At 37.0% G+C, this 20,793-nt stretch overlaps 3 protein-coding genes across 3 annotated transcripts; 1 reads left to right on the top strand and 2 right to left on the bottom strand.

The window, feature by feature from the left end:
* The first annotated feature begins 2,613 nt into the window (after positions 1–2,613).
* Positions 2,614–4,281, top strand: LOC116007097 (two-on-two hemoglobin-3). The gene is made up of 4 exons (XM_031247684.1): positions 2,614–2,798; positions 3,025–3,155; positions 3,733–3,877; positions 3,967–4,281. Exons 1-4 carry the CDS (start codon positions 2,662–2,664, stop codon positions 4,049–4,051), a joined length of 498 nt encoding a protein of 165 aa, XP_031103544.1. The 5' UTR covers positions 2,614–2,661; the 3' UTR covers positions 4,052–4,281.
* A 446-nt stretch (positions 4,282–4,727) lies between these two features.
* Positions 4,728–8,572, bottom strand: LOC116006139 (nitrate regulatory gene2 protein-like). The gene is made up of 4 exons (XM_031246418.1): positions 7,373–8,572; positions 6,683–6,861; positions 6,190–6,413; positions 4,728–5,712 (listed from the first exon to the last, which is right to left on the bottom strand). Exons 1-4 carry the CDS (start codon positions 8,331–8,333, stop codon positions 4,911–4,913), a joined length of 2,166 nt encoding a protein of 721 aa, XP_031102278.1. The 5' UTR covers positions 8,334–8,572; the 3' UTR covers positions 4,728–4,910.
* Positions 8,573–11,511: 2,939 nt separating this feature from the next.
* LOC116005936 (BURP domain protein RD22-like) lies at positions 11,512–14,820 on the bottom strand. The gene is made up of 3 exons (XM_031246169.1): positions 14,784–14,820; positions 13,194–13,633; positions 11,512–11,862 (listed from the first exon to the last, which is right to left on the bottom strand). Exons 1-3 carry the CDS (start codon positions 14,818–14,820, stop codon positions 11,521–11,523), a joined length of 819 nt encoding a protein of 272 aa, XP_031102029.1. The 3' UTR covers positions 11,512–11,520.
* Positions 14,821–20,793: the final 5,973 nt, after the last annotated feature.

The raw sequence follows: 20,793 nt of genomic DNA, 5'->3' as shown, positions 1-20,793 counted from the left end.
TCGGAGCTGAGGTTCTCTCACCTATTGGAGTAATTATACTAGCATTTTGGGATGGACTCTTCTTTTAGATCGACTTGAGTGCTTAACATAATCCAGATTACCTTAGCAGACCAATAGCTAATAATTTGAATTTGAATGTTGAAAAACACAATTTAAATAATGCTGAATTGTGTTGTCTCAAGGACTATTTTATTGTCCAATAAGGAAAAATAACACTCTTGACCCTTTGATTATAATGAGAGTTTATATCCAAAATGGTCCTCGACGTTTTTCTTAATTTTGTCCTAGACGACTTTTGTGATCTAATCTAGTCCCAGACTATTGTGATTTTGCTCAATTTAGTCATTCATTTGTTATTCCGTCAAATTGGTGTTAAATAAAGGGACAATTCAGTAATTTCAATATTGACATCTCTTTACTCTCAGCCTTGTGAAGTGCGAACTTCCTCTTTCTTTTAATAATTACTCCGAAGTACACACTCATGAATTGTTAAATAGTTTGAGATTGTTTGGTCTTCCTAATCATTGATTGACATTAAAGCTCGATGCACCTATTATAGTTATTGAGGAACTTATACCACTCTCGATTTTTGTTACGGTACGCGGTTCATCGTCACAAGATTGACATATCACATTGTCGAAACAATAATAGTTAATGGGACACATGAAGGAATCAAAGTTCTTATCCCTTGAATGTCTTTTACTCTTTCTGATACGAGATTGCTCTTCAAGTTCCAGCATAAACAATTCCCGTTGATACTTGCATATGCCATGACTATCAACAAAAGTCAGGGCTAAACACTAACTCACGTTGGCTTATTGCTGAAAAAATTGGTATTTAATCATGGTCAATTGTACGTAGCTTTCTCCCGACTCACCCATCTTGATGGTCTGAATTTATAAAAATTCTAAACAATGATATATAAAATCTTTTAAGTTTCAACATTGCATGCGTACATTTACACATTAGCTATTAAATGGACAATTATTTACTCGAATTCAAGTAGAAATAACAATAGATCGAAAACATAATCGATTCAAACTATATCTTCAATTGTACAATATAATATTTAGTAATTTTAACACATATAATCTTAAACTTTCAATTTATCACTCATGGTTCTCTGACTTTCAAAATGTTACCTTCTGATGCCCTTCCGTTAGTTTCTTCGTTTGCGTGGTATAACCAGGGGTAGAATAACTTAATGTAAAAATGTAAAAAAAAATGTGGTCACATGCAATGCTGGTACACGTGGGATTAATCGAATAAAAATCGTATAAAACGACTCCACATAATAAGATATTGTATGGAATATATGAACACTGTTACCTCACAGTGTTGACACTTCACCAGAGAATCCATTGAAAAGATGAAACCAAGCAGCAGCCCACAGTCATCCTCCCTCTTTCTCAAAACCTCTTCCCCTATTAACCCCATCTTTAGTTTAAAGAATAAGTCAGAAATAATAAAATATCACAAAATTAATTACCTCCACTTACAGATATAATCAACTATATATATTAATCCCATGATTAGTAGGTAAAAGAGGCCGTGAAGTATAATATGTTAATTAATTTTTTCCTCTAAAGTTATTTCCATCCAACATAATTTTTGTACATTTTTTTAGAAATTTAATTGATGAAGAAGTACCAAATCGTCTTTAAGGATCTTGTGAGAACAGTACTATGAGAGAGAAATAAGAATCAATTTTAGGCTTATATCTGTAAAAATTTAACGGATTTGATCAGATTTTTTAAAAAAAATACAGTGACATTTTCGTAATTATCATCAACCCTACCTTACAAACTTGAACACTTAAATATGTAATCTTTTACAACTGAATATGCAAACATAGTAAATTTTATAAAATCAATGAAATCGAAACATAAACTATGATATCGAAACCCTAAGTGCAATGAATTGTCGCATTTTTGCAAGTGTAATCATTAAATACTAAATATGCAAAATGTTAATACTAAATGTGCAGAATATTAATACTAAATGTGCAAACCCAAAAAAGTCTGAGAATTGAAGATTTTTGTGTCCAAGATTGTATAGTAAAGTTAATGATAATTACAAAAATGCCACTGTGTTTTGTTTTAAAATATGATTTGATTTGTTTGACTTTTTAAGATATAAGGCTTTGATTGATTCTTATTTTTAGGAGTGCGCAAACTTCGATAAATTTTCGGTTAACCGAACTTTTTTGGTTCGGTTAATAGTTAAAGGTTTTTTTAAATTTTGATTACCAATTAATCGATTAACCGACTAATTAACTGAAAAAAACATTGGTTCGATTAATACGGTAATACAAAGTTCCCTCAGTTTGATTAACCGTTAAAATTTTAAAAAACTTCAGTTAAAATGGTTTGGTAACCAATTAAACACACCTACTTATTTTTTTGATAAGGATTTGTTCTCATTTATATATATATATATATATATTTGTTGTTGAAATCCGTCCAATGAACAGATGAAGCAAAAATCCGCAGTGAAAGTCAACGTCAATTTCCCGTTGACCGGCGACCCCATTTGGTTATTTCCAAGCGATACAGCGTGTCTTCCACGCGGCCTCCTCACGCCCACTATAAATAGCCCGCTTCATCTCTTCTAGTTCATAGGTTCAAGCTTCCAAGTTTCAGAGAGAGAGAGAGAGAGAGAATGCAGACGTTGCAAGAGAAGGCGGCGGAGTGGAGCGGGGTGGACACCAGTGACGCCTTGGCCATTGATGAGACCAATCTCTACGAGAAGCTCGGCCTTCAGACCTTTATCAATCTCTCCACCAATTTCTACACCAGGTTTTTACTTCTCTAATTCACTATAATATAATTTCTTCTCTCCTTGCTAAATATTTTTTTTCAAAATTTTGTTTGTTTTGATTATATATGCACTATATAGCTGCTTTCTGTACTCAATCAAGTCACTGATAGAACAGGACGTTGTTGTATAAGTTTATTTTGTTTTTAGAATCTTGTGGATGGTTTGAATATGATGAGGAGAGGTTTTTTTTTGATTTGGGGCTAGGGTTTTTGATGATGAGGAGGAGTGGTTCCGCTCAATTTTTGCTAGTTCAACAAAAGAGGATGCCATTAGGAACCAGTATGAGTTCTTTGTGCAAAGAATGGGAGGGCCTTCTCTGTTTTCACAGAGGAAAGGTAAACTCAAGAGTTTTTTACTTTTTGATATCCGTTTCATTACATATATTTATTTGCATATGTATGGGCTGCCTGCTTTGTTGAATAAGAGTGATGGTGTTCTAACATGGTGGAAAGTCTGTTGCAGTTTAGATTGATATAAGCCTATGGTAAGGATGGAAAATCAATCATATCCCTAAACCTAAGCCTAAAATCATGCTATGAATCTATGATACCGACTGCTTTCAGTAAGCACTAGGCGTTAATCGGGCTGTAGATGAGCGTCTAGATGGCCTAGGCAACTTAGGCGTTAGCCTATGTGGCTAACTAAAAAAAATAGTGCATGTGTGTGATTGTATATATGTGATATTATATATATATAATGAAAAAAATTAACAAGGCTGAGCCTATCGAATTAACTAGGTTAACTTGATCCAGAGTTAACTCAGCTGAGTTAGGCCCTAGGCAGCCGACTGACTAATTAGGCGCTAGGCGGCCAACTAGGAGACGCCTAGGCCGGTGCCTAGACCGATTTTTGCAACAGTGTTGAATATATGCATATCAAATATACGTGTATAACATCTAACCTTTTCTACAGGTCATCCTGCCTTGATTGGGCGGCATCGACCATTTCCAGTCACTCACAAAGCTGCAGAGAGGTGGTTGCATCATATGCAGCAAGCATTGGACGCCACTGCAGATATAGATGATGACTCTAAAACCAAAATGATGAATTTTTTCAGGTACATATATGCTTTGCCATTTATGTTGGTTTCAACTAAATAAGAATTTGAAGAAGAGTGTTTTCTTACTCAACTTCACTGTGATTCAGGCACACTGCATTCTTTCTGGTAGCTGGAGATGAGTTGAAGAATCAAGGCCAAGCATCTACATGTAAGAATTGTAAGCATCATTAGGGTGTAAGCTAGTAGAGCTTTCGGTAACTTAATTGTGTTTGTGTTTAGTAAACGTTCGTTTGTTAGGGTAAACGAACAAATTTTAGAGCTCGTTTAATAAACAAACAGAGTCTAAACATTTGTATGTTCATTTGGTAAAGTTCGTGAACAAGCTTGTTTATTGTTCCTTTAATAATGCACATTGATATGTTTGTTTAATAATGCTACTTTTGGACTTATTTGTATTATTATTTTTTATAGTTATATTGTTTGTTTGGGTATTCTTCGTGAACACAAATTATTTATTGTTCTCGAACAAATTGAACACATATATGTGTTTGTTTGTTTAGCTTTATGTTCATGAATGTTAACAAAACACATTCAAACACGCTCGTGAACATTCACTAACACTAATGGACGATTAGAAAACATATACAAATAGAATCTTCAAAAAACCTTATTAAATGAAAACGAATACTCTCAAAATCTTGACAAACAGATATGAACACTGTTCATTAGTGTTTGATTTGTTTATAAGCCTAGTGAGGGTACATTCAATAAGCAAGCTCCAGCATAAACAACAAAACAAATCAAACCCTAGTGAGCATACATCCAATAAGCTAGCTCAAACCTAAACTCTTGATACTCCTTAACAGTTAACATTCTCAAACAAATATAATGATGTAGAAGGATGAAGTGTGTGCATGAGATAAATATATAGACCCATATGCATGTGAAAATGTGCTAATTCAATTGAAATTAGCAAGTCATTCCATCAAGAACCAACAAGACTTTGACATAGTCAATTGTAGATCATTAGGTCGTAAAAGGGTTCACTGCAATCTACATTCATTGTGCAAGAAAAGGAGGAAGGAGAATACTATGAAGCTTGATTTGAGTTCTGTGATGCCACTAGCAGTCTCAATCTTTCATAAGCATTGAAAGACATGTGAGAATAATCCCTCATGGCTCGGAAAAGTTCAGGCAACTGAATCTTCAGAGTTCCCAAAGATTTCTCTCTCACCTGGATACAATGCTTTTGATAAGCTTCGGTTTCCTCATCTAACCTCTTCTGCAAGCTGTCTACCACAAATTGCCTCTCCGAAACAGGGTCTTTGCCATTAGCTTCTGTTCTTCTATCAGGGTCTATCTCATCGGGTGGAGTTCTGCGTTGCATATACTTATGGTACCAGTCTTCGAAAGCCTGCCTCTTACGCATATATTCTTTTCTAGTTTCTTCACACTTCTCCTTCAGCTTCACTTCCTCCTCCTGATGAATAATGATGGTCCTTATCACAGCTTCAAAAGAATTAATTGCACTTCTAGAGTGCTCATCGGGAAGTTTCTCAAGCAGCTCATTCCAGGCATGGAGGAGTGGCTGAATAGGAGGGTTCTGAACTCTGAGTGGGGATGAAGGTTTTTCCCTCAGGCTACTCTCTACTGGAATGAGATTTAGTTTCAGCCAGCTGTTGAGGGCTTGGATATACATCTTTTGATTATTCACGAGGCTTTCAAATTGGTCGTGCCACTCCTTAATAACATCAGCAAGCTGTATGGTGTGTGACTGATGATTTTTGCTTGTTTCCATGGGGGTTGCAGACATATCAATGGATGAGAGTTCCATTACGATCCTCATCTGGTCTTCATGATGTCTACACATGGATTCCCACATCTTTGCCATCCTGCAAATTTAGAACCTGTTATCCAGTCATCTACAATCGTTGTGATACATTTAACAACAAAAATATGGCAACCACTCGTGCAATAAACATGAGAAAAGAAACAGTAAACATTAGTTAGATCTAGAACCATGTTTGAAATGAAATATAAAGTTCCACAGAGAAATTGAGAAATTGATGTCCAACAGTTCATATGCATAAGTTCTTACATAGAGACCAGGAAACAAAACATGATACTCAGATTTGTGATGCACAAATGCATGTTCTTTGCGAGTGGGGGATGGAGGGAGAGAGATACATATACATATATAAACAGGAAAATTCACAACTGATTGAAACTTCCCACCCACACAGCTTATTAGAATGAAAATACAGTATCCTCTAAATAAAATGAGAAAACATAATCATGAAAGACTGGGAAGGGACAGTTATATGTTAACAAGAGTAGCAAGCAGATAGGTATGTCATATAGAAACGTACCCATGAACAAGAGCAGCAAGTTTTGGGTACAATTGTTTATCACGTATCTCATTCACTTCAGCAACGGTTGAATCCAAAGATTGCATTTCAACTATATAACGAGTATGTAAATGGCTAACAGCAGCTTTCACCTTCTCCAGTGATTCAGAACTAGCATTGCGCTTTTTCAGCTTGTTTAGTATGGCAATCTTCCTTTGATATTCATGTTTAATAATTTCACCAGCCTATCAGCATAGAGCAATCAATTGTTACCACATCAGTTTTACATAGAAACATTGAAATTTGGAGACTGGAATACAATGATAGAATAGTTATTAGTTTTGTTTGCATTGATAAAAGAGATGGATAATTTATCAAGGTTAACATGATGTGCATATACTAAAGAAAAATTGCATAATCATCAATTAGAGGTTTAGCAGGACGGGATTAAAGAATAGAAAATCAACAAGATGAAAGGCCAGTTACAGATAAATTACAAGGCAAAGCAATCCACCTTTAGTTCCTCATATAGTTTCTTCTCCCATGCCAGTAACTTATCCAAAACAGTGGCATGAGTCTCGGATTCATCATCATCATCATAGTTGTCCTTTGCACCATTGCCATTGGGTATGCCTCTAAGAGACTTGTTCCATGTGATGATTTGCATAACCCTTTCTGCATGATTAATATTTTCTGCAAAAAAAAAAAAAGAGTATTTCAATCATCGTGTTCAAGACAGCACATTGTTTTAATCAACTAATAGTTTTCCACATTTGGTGGCAACAAGACTAAGCATTTCCACATTTGGTTAGATCCAAGGATGTATAGTTTACCAATATGTAAAAATGTCTAATTTGCATTAAATTTGTAAGACAGTTGATTCCTGTGAGCTTAATAACTTCCTGAGACATAATGAAGTAGCCAGATCTCCCCTGGTGTAGTGGTGTCACATACACATCAGGGATCAATTGATATAATGTCACAATAATGCGAAGGGAGCTTTATGTGTTCTCTTTGATACTAATGGAAGGATCAAGTGAAACTGACTACAAAATTCTAAAACTCAACAATTAGAGCTGCTAAATATAATTATAATCGGTAGAAACTTCAATGCCATTCCAGAACTCTACCAAGATCAGTCAAAATAATTTCTTTTAACCCAAAATTCAAAGCTTTACTTTCAAAGATCAAAATTTTCAGTTACCTTTGTCTGCGAAATTGGAATGGTAATGCATCCTAGTGGCCTCGAGCATCTTTGAAACCTCTTGAGCACACTGTGAAGCCTTGAGGAAATGATCATCAATTTCGCCCAAAACCTTGTAGAAATCTGCACTATTTGCCGTGTTAACTTTCCCACCATTCATGAATCCTCTAATCCCAGGAGGCGCCGTGTTAGAATGAACAAAGTGCTTCTCCTTAGCTGTCACCGGCGTCTCCTCCATCTCACTCTCAATTCCTCCCTTCTCCGGAGTCTTGAATTCCTCATCTCCACGGGCATTCTCAAATTTCGGAGTTCGTGGACTGTCCTGAACCCCATCATTCTCCTCTATATACTCGTCCTCTTCCTCGTCCTCCTCTTCCACATCCCCTAGGGTTGTTCCCGGCATGTTATCCACCGTGAAGAAATAATCCCAAGCCACGCCTGCTGGTGGAGGAGGGGGCGGCTCCGGCGTCTTAATCGGAGTCTCATTGTCTACCGGACCCGATTTCTCAGCCCCATTCCGTTGATTCCTCAGCTTCAATCCACTCTCCTCTTCCTCATCCTCCTCCTCCTCCTCATCAATCGCGATGCTCTTCATCTTCCCCCTCGATTTAGAAAACTCAGGCATCGTCATCGCCCGCTGCAGCGGCGGCAGAGGGGAGAAGCTCGGCAACGGCGGCGGCGGCGGAGGGAGGGGAGTCCTCTCCATCATGTGCGGCGGAGGGGGAGGCGGCGGCTCAGAAGCCGGCTCGCTCACAACCACCGGCGACTGAGCCGGAGGCGGAACTTCTCCTTGCGCGTAGTCGCTCAAGGCGGCGCCGGTGTTCTTCAGAGCCATAGCGTATGCGGAGTGAGCCGAAGCAAAGGCGTTCCTCACCATTACCGATTGCTTCATCAGATTCCTCCGGTCCTTGCATCTCGACACCGATTCTTCGTTGTCCAATCTCGATTGCGCACACCCCATTAATCCTTAATTCCTCACCTTAGGGCAAAATCTTAACCTCGATCTTCTAGATCATACATATACATACACACATATATATATATATTCTCCAGATTACATGCACAAACACAATTTAAGAAATAAAGCTATTCACAATGCTGATGCAAATACATACATTCATACAGAGAGAGAGGAGAGAGAGAAGGGTTTGGGCGGCGTGAGGGGAAGAGAGAGAACACTGAGAACTGAGAAGAGAGCGGCGTGGCTTGGCGTTGCGTAACGGATGTGTACGCGCCGAAGTGAGCTGTCTACTTACCTTAGCTGATTTGAATCCACCTGGTCATAACGGTCACATTTCTCGAGGCTGTTATTTACGTCGTCGTTTCAGCCCCATTTTTATCTATACATATAAATTTTACCCCGTTTACTAAATTTACTGCCCGTTATAGCTCAGAGGAAGTTGGTAATTTCATGCAAAATGGTTTCACTTTTATAATTTTACCGTTTCCTATTACTCGGATTAGCTAATCTCAGAGATGACACAATTAGTAAACAATGATAATTGTCCACTTGTTAATTTCTACAGCTAATAAATAATAGTATAGACTAATTTATTCAAGCAGTAAATTATCATTTAATGCAAATTTAATGCTCCAGGCAGATCTACAAATTTCATTTAGTAGGGGCGAAAAATTAAAATAAATGAAATATTTTGAAAGAAAATATTAAATAAGTAGAAAGATTTAACCTCTTAACCTCTACTACAACACATATATACTTAACCATTTAAGTACTTTATTTTGAGTAATATATATTTATATTATTTACTTATATCTAAACATTTACTATATATAAGGGTCCCATATATATAAGTGGTAAGGTTGGGTGGGGAGGGGCAGTTGCTCTCACTGCCCCCACACTGGCTCCATCCAAATTATAAATGAGTAAAGTCTTATGTGAGTCCGCCTTATGTGAAATATGTAATACTTTTATTATATACACTAATAAAAAGTAGTATATTTTAACTAAAAAAATATTACATATTCTACTATTAGATAGTTTCGTAGCAGGCTTATTCATTATACATTTATTTAGAGGACAAAAAAGGTATGATGAAAAGTAGATCAGGTGGGCATTTGCTTTCTAAGTTGCAGGGAATGGTAAAGGTTGATCACATGGTGTCTAGTAGACTTTTTTTGTCTGTTTTTTGCATTCATGAAAAGTTTGAACATCATCATCTGGTCCATTTCAACTCATTCTTATTTCAAAAGCTTTCTTCTTTTCATTTTACCTTACATCTTCTTATGAAAAAAATTAAAGGAAGGTAAGAAAGGGAAAATGAAAGCTATTAAAAGATCACCTTTTGCAGTTTTGCATACTCCACCTCCCTTTTCCTGCAGTTATAAAAGAGATCTTTGATGTTTACTTTTCATTTGCCCCCAACAAATGTAGTATGCTAGCATTCATGCATTATTCACCATACCTAGTAGGGAAATGAGGTTTAATTTTGATTGATGTTTTTGGCTTAAAGAATATATATCTCATTAATTATTTTTCTTGTTTTAATCAAAGATAAAGATAAGTGGATCAGGCCCAAACCATGATAATTTGGGCAGACGGGCTCGACCCAATGTAATGAGGTAAGACTTGGCCTTGTTGGGTTGGCTAGAGGTTTATGGCCCAACTTAAGTTATAGTGAATACGACTAATTTATAAGTAGCTAGTGACATAAAGCAATAGTGACACTTATGTAGTCGGCAAATTATACCGTGCACCACGTACGTAAACGACGTTGTTTTGAACATTGTAAATCAACCGTCCCTTTTTTTGGAAATCACGTTTCCCGTTTCGGCCGGTCTGTGTATTTATGTTAATATTCTGTGTATTCTAGGTATTCGTTCTGTGTATTCCATGCAATCATTTTGTGTATTCTAGGCAACCGTTCTAGGTATTCATGTATGTTAGTAACACATGTTGTGATGTGTTTGTGCATTTGAATGTTAGGAGGATGAGTTCTGTGTATTTTGTGTCAATATTTTGTGTATTCTGGACAAACATTTTGTGTATTCTAGGCAAACGTTTTGTGTATTTTAGATAATAAATTCCCTGGAGTCATTCGCGTTCGCGTCCACTAACATTGAAACGACGTCGTTTTGGACCAAGTGCACATTGCTCAATATAACGATTGTATGTAGTCCGTAGAATGTTTCTGTATTATTGAAACTTGGCATGAAGGAAATTAAATATGCCAAATTGGTACGCTGTGGACTATAGTTGTTTGATGCACCATTGCCATTAGTGCGTGGCTTACTTTACAGTTAAGTGTCAACTGATCAGTGAGACAATGGATCAACTAGGCAACTATTATACGCCGCGATATTTGGTTACAATAATTCAGTTTTTCAATAATTGTGGTGTGTTTATTAACTAAGAATTTTTCTTTTAATTTTTGTAAGTATGAAAGGAACATCCTATCTTTCTCAACCCACGGATGTCAATCCTATCTTTCTCATCAAGGACTTGTTGGAGTGCAAAAACAAGAGTATTGCAAACTGTGATTTACGAGAAAGTCCATAATCACTAACGGAAGATGCATTTTGAATGAAATAAAAAAAGTGATTGTCAGTCGTGTGATGTTACCTTTGGAGAAAATGACATGGAGTTGGAGTGTGGATGCTTATCAAGAGTCACAAAAACACGAGTTGTTTATGTTCTTGACGAAGAACATACATGTTGCTACTGAAGTTCCAATGAAAATAGTAACAGAACAACCAAGGAGCTGAAATCAGAACGAAGACAAGACATATTATCATCTGCAATATTATCATTCTGTTATTTTCTTTATGTCTCAAGTGGGGTTGTTACAACATCAGTTTCAACACCCATATATATGTTCTGCAACTTTATATATACCTCAATTATTCTATAGTGACCATATTTAACAAATAATCACAATGAGGTAAACCGATTTAAATTGTTCATACAAACTAGACACAATCAAACTGAGAAAGTCAATAGGCACTCATACAAAGAATCGAACTTGAAATCCAGTAAACCACAAATATGCTCAATATAGATGATTACCATCACTTCCATATCGATACAATATTCATATTCTTACACATCATAATTATTAAATACCATATATAAGACATATACTTGATAAAGAACGAACTTTAACAATACTAAAAAGAAATGAACAAAGAAATTAATTAACCCAGACAACGTGGTCATCTGGGAGGAAATGACAGACAGGGACAGTTCCAGGTTTAACCTTAAGCACTTGGAAGGCCAAGTGGTTAGGGTTCCAGGCAGAAGTATCCTTGTGGCAAACCGCTACAGCTTTAACCTTTGCGCCGTCGTCGGCTCCAACTAGAGAAACCTCGTACACCTCTGTGTTTTGTGTCTTATGGCAGTAAAAAACTGCGTAGGCATAGCTCTGCTTGTGGCACACCACAGCTTTCCCATCTTTTCCTAGCATGCTTTTGGACCTTGAGATTACGTATTTCTGGGGCACTTCATTTTTCCTCCCACCCTCTGTTGAAATTGCCTACACGTAAATTAAATACAATTACTTGGACTGGCCGGATTAAAATCACTAATAAAAAGTATTTTAAAATTTTTTAGGGCTTCATAATACTTTTGCTATAATCATACATATGTTGCGCCCGCGGAAGTGGGATAGATCAGATTGCAACAATAATTTGAGAAAGAAAAATAAATGAGGCACAGATTTTACGTGGAAAACCCCTAAACAAATTAGGGTAAAAACCACTGGCAAGGGTAGAAGAATTTCACTATGAGAAAATAGGAGTTACAACCACTCTCTAACTAACAAGGAGAAAACAAGGATAATTCTCTCTTGCTAGGAAGGAGAAATACACTTAACAAACTCTCTAATATCTCTAGTATATGAGGGAAGAATAGAATGATTTGGGATGACTAGAATGGCAAAATGACCTCCCTATTTATAGTTGAGAAATTGGGGTCATTTTGTAGTTAGTCCAAAGTTTAGGGACCAAATAATAAATATTTTGGTAGGTGCCTAACTCCATGCCTAACCCTTTTTGACTTGCCTAATTCTTTGTCAATTGTTGATATTTGCCTAATTATGGCTGCTGCAACATTCTTTGCCGACAACATATAATTCTTTTTTTAGTGCTTGATACTTTCAAAGTTGGTATCAAGAGTACTTGATTAAGCTACTATATATAGTAGAGTTTAATTTCTTCCCCTTTCGGTGTTAATCAAATTTTGTGATATTTCCATCTAGTGTCATTGGCTATTATTCTCATCACTTATTATTATTATTATTCTTATTATTATTATTATTATTATTATTATTATTAGCTTAACTCCACTTTGAAACTGTTTGGTAAACCATTCTCTCTAGTCATATTTGGCTGGAAAATTTCCTAAAAAGGCCGGTTAAACGTAGTTGTACTTGATATTATCCGTAGTATATATAGATCGACATTAGACATTTATTAAGAGAAATAATAATACTACACATATTCTCACTTTCTACTTCATGCATGGTTACATGACACATTTTGATTCATTAAAAAATGTGGGTCACAATTTTTATTAGCTTTTTTTTTCTCGATCTAATTAATAAAATCAAGACAAGCCCCAGAAGTTTTACTCATTTGAATTCCATCTATAAATTTTCTAAAGAAAATCTTTAAAAACTTGAACTCTTAAAATTATCATTCTTTATTAGTCATGCCCTAATAAAAATAATTTTTTTTGGACTAATGGTGAATTGACTGATCCTACCTCAATTAATAAAGAATCTATCTATCCAATAAAATCCGAACACATACATAAGAAATAAGAAATTAATTAAATAGTAGAAAACACACACGCACGCACGCTTACCTTAACGTTTTTGCCCAGCTGAGATACGCTGAAATCCACCATTGACTCCAATGAAGTAGCGCAGAGCTTCTCTTCTCCCATTATTGCCGGCGCCTCGCATTCTTCGAGGGTTTTCTTCATGACCCGGGCTTCTTTCGAGTCCGGGGACAGAGAGAAACGGGAGAGAATCTGGGGGAGTTTCACGGCGGAAAATGGGATTTTTCCGGCGGCCGAGCGCGGGAGGAAAGTGGCGGCGTTGCTGGTTTTGGTGAAGTGCAATTTCATCTTGTTGCCTTGCTGCAAGTCATTCTTCTTGAAGAAAAGGCCCACGTTGGGGTCGTCGTGGAGCTGATCCTCCGTCGCGGCGTAGTTGTAGTTCAAGGGACTCGCGCTGGGCGAGACGTCGACGACGACGCCGCCATTCCCAACGCTCACTGCAGTCCCTTTGTTTTCTTCCCTCTCTGCATAACATTTTCCTTTTATTTACTTCATAACTAGTCTAGGGTGTCGGATCAACTAAAATCAAGAGTGTCAATAGGCTGTTAATTTCGCCTGAGTCAACTTGTAATTAGACTATAGTCTAATCAACATTGCTTTGTCAGGATTAAGCTTTTACTGCTATACCAAAAATTATTTTTCAGAGTCCGGTACTAAACTTGACCCTTTACCAACTTCCACCCGACAATTCCCCCTCCCAGCACCTAGATCAAGTGTCTACTAACAAGCGCGCATGGTTGAAAAAATCGCTAGGCACTCCTCGCGCGCTCGAGGAGCGCCTAGCGTCTAGGGCGCCTAGGCGTGAATTAATCGGCGGCGCGTGTATTTTTATATTTTTAAAAATTTGTATGTATTTTTTTTAATTTTTTAAGACTTGATAATTATAAATTATTTAATACTTTAATAGTTAATACTATAATATTAAATATTAATCTAAAAAACATTTCATTTTGAGTGAAATAACACGTTTCAAAAAGATGAGAACCATAGCTAATTGGCCGACTATACCTAGTCGGTGCTTAGGCGGCGTAGCCAGTGCCTAGGCTGTAACCCCTCGTCCATTCCGATAAGTTTAGGGTTCGAAAAATATTTTCTAGGCTATGACATTTATGAGATGATCTCTCGGTACTTCAGAAGGATTTTTATAAGTGAGACTAGTTATTAAAAAGCTGCGATCTACGTACCGGTCACGAATCGTAAAATTTTTAAGGACGTATATACAGTTCGAATTTCCCTAGGAGATGGATTATTAAGCATGATACGATTAAGCGTGAACTTCCTATTCAGTTCAGTGGAAATTAGACGAACTGTAAGAGTGGAATTTATTACGAACCTCCGTACCACTGTATTTCGCGAGATACCGGAAAATTCCCAATTTTAGTGGTTAATGACGGGATTATTTTTTTAGAATAATTTTGGTGTTAGAATTTTCCCGAATTAAGTTATAATCCTCCGAACCTTTATCTGATTTGATCCCAAACTGGCAAAATAATCCCTACTCTTCAAGATCTACCATGGGATTGTGACAAGTGTCACATTTATTTACCACATAGTAATAAATAATTAATTAAATGGGAAGAGTTTGGGATAAGCTAAGCCATGCTAAGATGTAACTTACACTCCAAGTCTTCCCCATCTCTCCCACACTCATTTTCGAAAATAGAGAAGGAAAAAGAGAAGGAAAAATATCATTTTCATCTTTGGGATCCAAGAACTCCATAGCTATTTTCTTCAACTCAAGTGCTTCCATAATAGGATCTTCGGTGAAAAGTTTGGAGGAGAAGGTCACCATCTTTCTACGGTCTTAAAAATCTACTTGGGAGGTAAGGAATCCCTTAAGTTGGTTTAATCACTTGAAGGTGAACAAATGCTAGTAAATTATGAAACTAGGAATTTTATGTGAAAATCATGTGTTAAGTTTGTGAATCTACAAGTTGGCTCAAAGGACAACACTTGGAATTTTTGGTAATTTTTGTATACATGTTCATGGCTAGTTTATGCATGTATATGTTGTATTTATGCCCATATAAGCTTATACCTGTGAAAATAGTGGAAAATCGAGGCGTTGCAACCCAGTTTTTGCTGCCCGAAGTTGGCAGATCCGGATGGACGCGGCCGTGGACGCGCGTCCACCGCGCGTCCATCGGCGTCCAACGTTTCGGCGTCACGGCCGAAAGGCCGGACGCGATCACGGACGCGCGTCCGTGGGTGCCCGAAGTTACGGCGTCACGGCCGAAAGGCCGGACGCGCGTCCGCTGCACGTCCGTGGGTGTCCAATGTTTCGGCGTCGAGCCGAACGAGCGGACGCGGCCCGGACGCACGCGTCCGCCGTGCGTCCGACGCTGCGGACATCCGCGAGTCTGCACGACGCGGATCCGTTTTCGACCGAACTTTCTTCCGATGTTTTTGCTCCTGAATGTTATGATGTTTGGAAGGCCTACGGGCAACCGAGTCAATTTTTGAAAGTTGAAATATTATTGGGTAAACTTATGTTCATCAATTTGGAGAAAAATCGTGTTTTTAAGAAACAAGTGTGTCCCTTGTCACTTGGGAATTTATGGTGAAAAGTCATTGGCAAACATGAGTATTTTGGAAACATTTTTGGATAAGAATAATTGTTTTGAGACATCATGTGTAAAATACTAATTAAACTCAAGGAAGGATGAATGTTTTGAAAACCTTAGTTCCTGGATAATGTTGTTGAGATGTTGACTTCGCGGGAGGCTTGTGAGCCGTGGCCCCGAAGTTATTGAGATGTTTGACTTTACGGGAGGCTTGTGAGCCGTGGCCCCGAAGTTATTGAGATGTTTGACTTCGCGGGAGGCTTGTGAGCCGTGGCCCCGAAGTTATTGAGATGTTTGACTTCGCGGGAGGCTTGTGAGCCGTGGCCCCGAAGTTATTGAGATGTTTGACTTCGCGGGAGGCTTGTGAGCCGTGGCCCCGAAGTTATTGAGATGTTTGACTTTGCGGGAGGCTTGTGAGCCGTGGCCTGGAAGTTATTGAGATGTTTGACTTCGCAGGAGGCTTGTGAGCCGTGGCCCCGAAGTTATTGAGATGTTTGACTTTACGGGAGGCTTGTGAGCCGTGACCCGGAAGTTATTGAGATGTTTGACTTTGCGGGAGGCTTGTGAGCCGTGGCCTGGAAGTTATTGAGATGTTTGACTTCGCGGGAGGCTTGTGAGCCGTGGCCCCGAAGTTATTGAGATGTTTGACTTTACGGGAGGCTTGTGAGCCGTGACCCGGAAGTTATTGAGATGTTTGACTTTGCAGGAGGCTTGTGAGCCGTGGCCCGGAAGTTATTGAGATGTTTGACTTCGCGGGAGGCTTGTGAGCCGTGGCCTGGAAGTTATTGAGATGTTTGACTTTGCGGGAGGCTTGTGAGCCGTGGCCCGGAAGTTATTGAGATGTTTGACTTTACGGGAGGCTTGTGAGCCGGGGCCCGGAAGTTGTTGAAATGTTTGACCTGCGGGAGGCATGAGTGCCGCGGCCCGAGGTTCTTGAAAATATTCCGAGATTACCATACACTTATCCAGGGGGAAACTAAGTAAATTTTACTAACTATGAAAATCTAGTTACTCCGTAATTATGTCGAAGAATAAAATGTCACGAGTTTTGAACAGTAAAGTGTGTTGTTGAACTCTCTATTTTGAGTTAAATGATGGGAATTCTCGGAAATGAAAAGTATTATATGCTGATGCAACTCGTATACTCTATTATACTTTCTTTTGTTGATAATCTGGTTGCAGGTAGATTTTCCACTTATGGGTAAAACTACAGTTTTCTGAGAATTATGTTTTTCGAAACCTTTGTTTACTTTTGAGTGACAGTGGATTTCCTTACTTAGCCGTCGCGCTAACTACACTTCGATGTGTTTACAGATGTTGTCTAGTGTGGGCTCCTGAAGCCCGATGAGCTCTGAATAGGATGGAAGTCGAGGTTGAGGACTACTCTATCCTAGAATAGACACCCTGGAAGAATTATTTCCATGTGTACATATTTGGATGTTGATATGGTTATTTGAGGTTGTAAGTTTAGCCTTAGCGTTTGAGTATAGGAGAGATACCTAAGCGTGGCGGTAACGCCCAGTTTTCTGCTGGTTAGATGCTTCCGCAATGTATTGCATTATTAGGGATTTTGTAATAAATCCAAGATGTGAAAATTGGGGTGTTACATAGGCGGCCTAGTCGGCTACCTAACCGGCCAACCGCCTAAACCATCGATTATGGTGATACGCTAGGCGGTCAGCTAGGGCCTAGTGCCTAGGCGGGATTTTTGCAACACTGCTAATATGTCAAAAATTATATATATAGTTCGTAGTGAATGGGCAATTTTATTTCCTTAGCTTATAGATCGCCATCACATTTCGAAAGGTAAGGCGTTGGACTTGACCATTTACCGCACCCAACAAGTTGAATTTTACCTAGTAATAAGATTAAACTTTACAATACTTAAATACAATAATATCAAAAAATATTTATGATTATATTTGGTACAAAAATATGGAGGTAGAAGAACAACCTGCCGTAGAGAGGGAATCTTTGACTGCTCCAGGCATGGGGGTGTTTGGAATCACAGATTTCCAATAAGCCTCAGGTGATAAAGCTGCATGGCATGCAACAACACCCACCTGAAAACAACAAATATGAATATTATAATATATACATACAATCTGCAGATTGATTTCTCCAAACAATTTATTACTCTGAAGAGAGTAAAATAACCCAAAATCTTACAGAAAGAAGTGAGAAGATTCCAAGGAGTTGAAACTCCATTGATGTTGATGAAAGCTAGGCTACTTGAAGCAGAAAATAAAGCTTAGATGATTGAAAATGGTGAATGGGTTAGGGGAATTATTTATAGTAATTCTGGAAAGTTAGTACAATTTGTTCACGTCTTATATTTAATGATGAAGGATAAAACTTTGACAAACAAAAATTAAACTATCGAATTCGAATAACCTCCAAATAAGCTATTGAACTCGAATAAGCCACGGAAACAAGAAAAAGAGCAATTAACATTTTTAACAGGTTAATTTCAGGTTAAAGTACAAATAAACCATTGAACTATCTGTGAAATATCAATTAAGCTATCGAACTCAAATAAATTCCAAATAAGTTACTTTTTTTTTAATTTTTTTTTACCTTTAAAAAAAAAACTTTTTTATGAGTTAATTCTATTTTTTGCCCTATATTTATAGGTGACAGTCCACTTTTAGTTTTTTTTTTTTAAATCCGAACATCCTTATTTATTTATTTATTTATTTTTAACTTTTTTTTATGAGTTATGACCAAACATTTATTTAATCAAATGAAAAAAGTAAAATAAAAAATAAACAAATATTAACATGAAAAAAGGATGTTCTGATAAAAAAAGGGCAAAAAATGGAATTAACTCATAAAAAAAGGGCTTATTTGAGAGTTATTTGAGTTCGATAGCTTAATTGATGTTTTCCAGATAGTTCAGTGGCTTATTTGTACTTTAACATGAAGTTAACCTGTTAAAAATGTTAACTGCTATTTTTTCGATTTTAGTGGCTTAATTGCTTTTTTTTTTTTTTTTTCCAAGTTTGGTGGTTTAATTGTTGTAAGTAAAAGATGTATAATACAGAGTAACTTTTATCACGTGCAAGAATATTTTATTGGAATTAATTCCTGCCAAGTTGGTCGGTTATTAGCGTGATAACCATAAGGTTTGACTTCCGGTGAGAACGTCTTATTTAATTTCTTTATCGGCTATGGTTACAAGGCGAATATTTCTCTAGTGCACACCCTCGAATAGTGACAAGAGTTAGTATAGTAACCAAACGATTTTGCGCCTATTGGCCTTTTTAGCTACTGATGATTCTTTGTCAACTAAGGTCACAAAACATACTTGATCTTGTTGGGTTGAACTTTTCTCATATGTGTAAAATAGCTCAAACCAAGTCCTTATATATATATATATATATATATATATATATATTTGTTGGACTTTCACTCATCTTGAGCGCTAATTATTTTATATGTATATATATAATGAACAAAGGACAGCGGGGCGGTTGCAGTGAAACATTCCAATAATTTCTTCTTATTGCTAAATTGTGAAGGAAACTAAATTTCCTTTTGGTTTCATTCTCCTATTATATATATGTTATTAGGGTTGATGGATGAAGGAGCACGACAGCGGAGAGACGTGAAAAGAGCAGTGAAACAAACAAATTTCTTTTCCTTCTTTCCTTGTCTTCTTCGATAGTGTTCCGTGGCAGCAAGAGAAATTTCATTCTTTTTCTTTTTTATTTTTGTCGCACGTTTGGTGATTTTGCCGTGAGATTTACTGAGGTTCTTAGTGAATTTTTCATCAAATATTTTTGGGATCAACTTGTTTGTTTCAGGCGTTTTTTAGTATTCTAGTATTATTTGTATTCTTTTCATTTTTCTAGTGGGTATTGAATATTTTAAATACGAGTCAATATTCCTTTTTATCCTGTGAATCAGAATAAATGTCTTTTGCCTAGAGTTGATGTATTTGATGATTTTTGTATATATAGCTCGTGTGGTAGCCTGGACGTTTGTACCTGAGATTTGTTATAGTGAAAATTTTAATTTATTGGTGGTGATCCCGTGATTTTTTTCGATTTGTTGTGTCTATTGCGTTGATATTTATTTTTGAGGTATTGTGTATTATATGGTATTTGTGTATGAAGTGAAAATTTTCCCAATAGACCTGAAATGCATATCAGGATAGCCGCTGCTAGTTTTCTTGTAAACAAAAGAATAGTTTAAGATTTTATTTGAAATGTGGGATAAAAGCAACGTAACACATAATCAATCTAATTCATTGAGGAAACTAATGTTAAAGGAAAAATGAAAGTACTATGATACTACACCCCTAAATTTGTTTTGCTTACAGCAAAATAAAAGAGTTCGTCTTACATGAAAGTTAGTAGCATACATCATTGAATTGAAGAATTCGAATAGGCCAGACTTACCCACACTGTGGCTAGTAAGACTCAATTAATTTCTGGTCTTTCTTTTTAAACTTGACTCCTGTGACCAATTAACATTTTTCTAATGTTTCTGTATTATTGGAACTTGAAATGAAGGAAATTTGCCAAATTGGTACACCGTAGAGTGTAGACTATAGTTGTTTGATGCACCATTGCCATTAGTGCGTGGCATACTTTACAGTTAAGTGTCTACTAATCTTTGAGACAATGGACCAACTAGGCAACTATTATACGCCGCGATATTTGGTTACAATAATTGTGATGTATTTATTATTAATTAAGAATTTTTCTTTTAATTTTTGTAAAGATGAAAGGAACACCCTATCTTTCTCAACCCATGGATGCCAATCCTACCTTTCTCATCAAGGACTTGTTGGAGAGCGGAAGGAAGAGTATTGCAGACTTTGATTTACGAGAAAGTTCGTAATTACCTAACCAGTAATCACTACCTGAAGGTACATTTCCACGTGATGAAACCAACAATTTAATGTGACCATACCGTATAGTTAACAAATAATCACAATAAGGTAAACAATTTTTAAATTGTTCATAATTGATTGGACGCGATCAAACTGAGAAGACCAATAGGTACACATAAGAGAGTCGAAGTTGAAACCTTGTGTTAGCAAGCAAACTATC

The sequence above is a fragment of the Ipomoea triloba genome, chromosome 15, assembly GCF_003576645.1.
Source record: "Ipomoea triloba cultivar NCNSP0323 chromosome 15, ASM357664v1".
In the NCBI taxonomy this organism is placed as follows: Eukaryota; Viridiplantae; Streptophyta; class Magnoliopsida; order Solanales; family Convolvulaceae; genus Ipomoea; species Ipomoea triloba.
The sequence above is the reverse complement of the archived record's forward strand: the minus strand, read 5'-3'. Positions and strand labels throughout refer to the sequence as shown.

Coding starts and splice junctions, on each gene's coding strand:
- LOC116007097 (XM_031247684.1), top strand. CDS start 2,662: ATGCAGACGTTGCAAGAGAAGGCGGCGGAGTGGAGCGGGGTGGACACC. Junction 2,799..3,024: donor TCCACCAATTTCTACACCAG/GTTTTTACTTCT, acceptor ATTTGGGGCTAG/GGTTTTTGATGATGAGGAGG. Junction 3,156..3,732: donor TCTGTTTTCACAGAGGAAAG/GTAAACTCAAGA, acceptor CCTTTTCTACAG/GTCATCCTGCCTTGATTGGG.
- LOC116006139 (XM_031246418.1), bottom strand. CDS start 8,333: ATGGGGTGTGCGCAATCGAGATTGGACAACGAAGAATCGGTGTCGAGA. Junction 6,414..6,682: donor AACTATATGAGGAACTAAAG/GTGGATTGCTTT, acceptor CTATGCTGATAG/GCTGGTGAAATTATTAAACA. Junction 5,713..6,189: donor CTTGCTGCTCTTGTTCATGG/GTACGTTTCTAT, acceptor CTAAATTTGCAG/GATGGCAAAGATGTGGGAAT.
- LOC116005936 (XM_031246169.1), bottom strand. CDS start 14,820: ATGAGTGTGGGAGAGATGGGGAAGACTTGGAGTGTAA. Junction 13,634..14,783: donor GGGGAAGACTTGGAGTGTAA/GTTACATCTTAG, acceptor AATGTTATGCAG/AGAGGGAAGAAAACAAAGGG. Junction 11,863..13,193: donor AGCTGGGCAAAAACGTTAAG/GTAAGCGTGCGT, acceptor ATTTACGTGTAG/GCAATTTCAACAGAGGGTGG.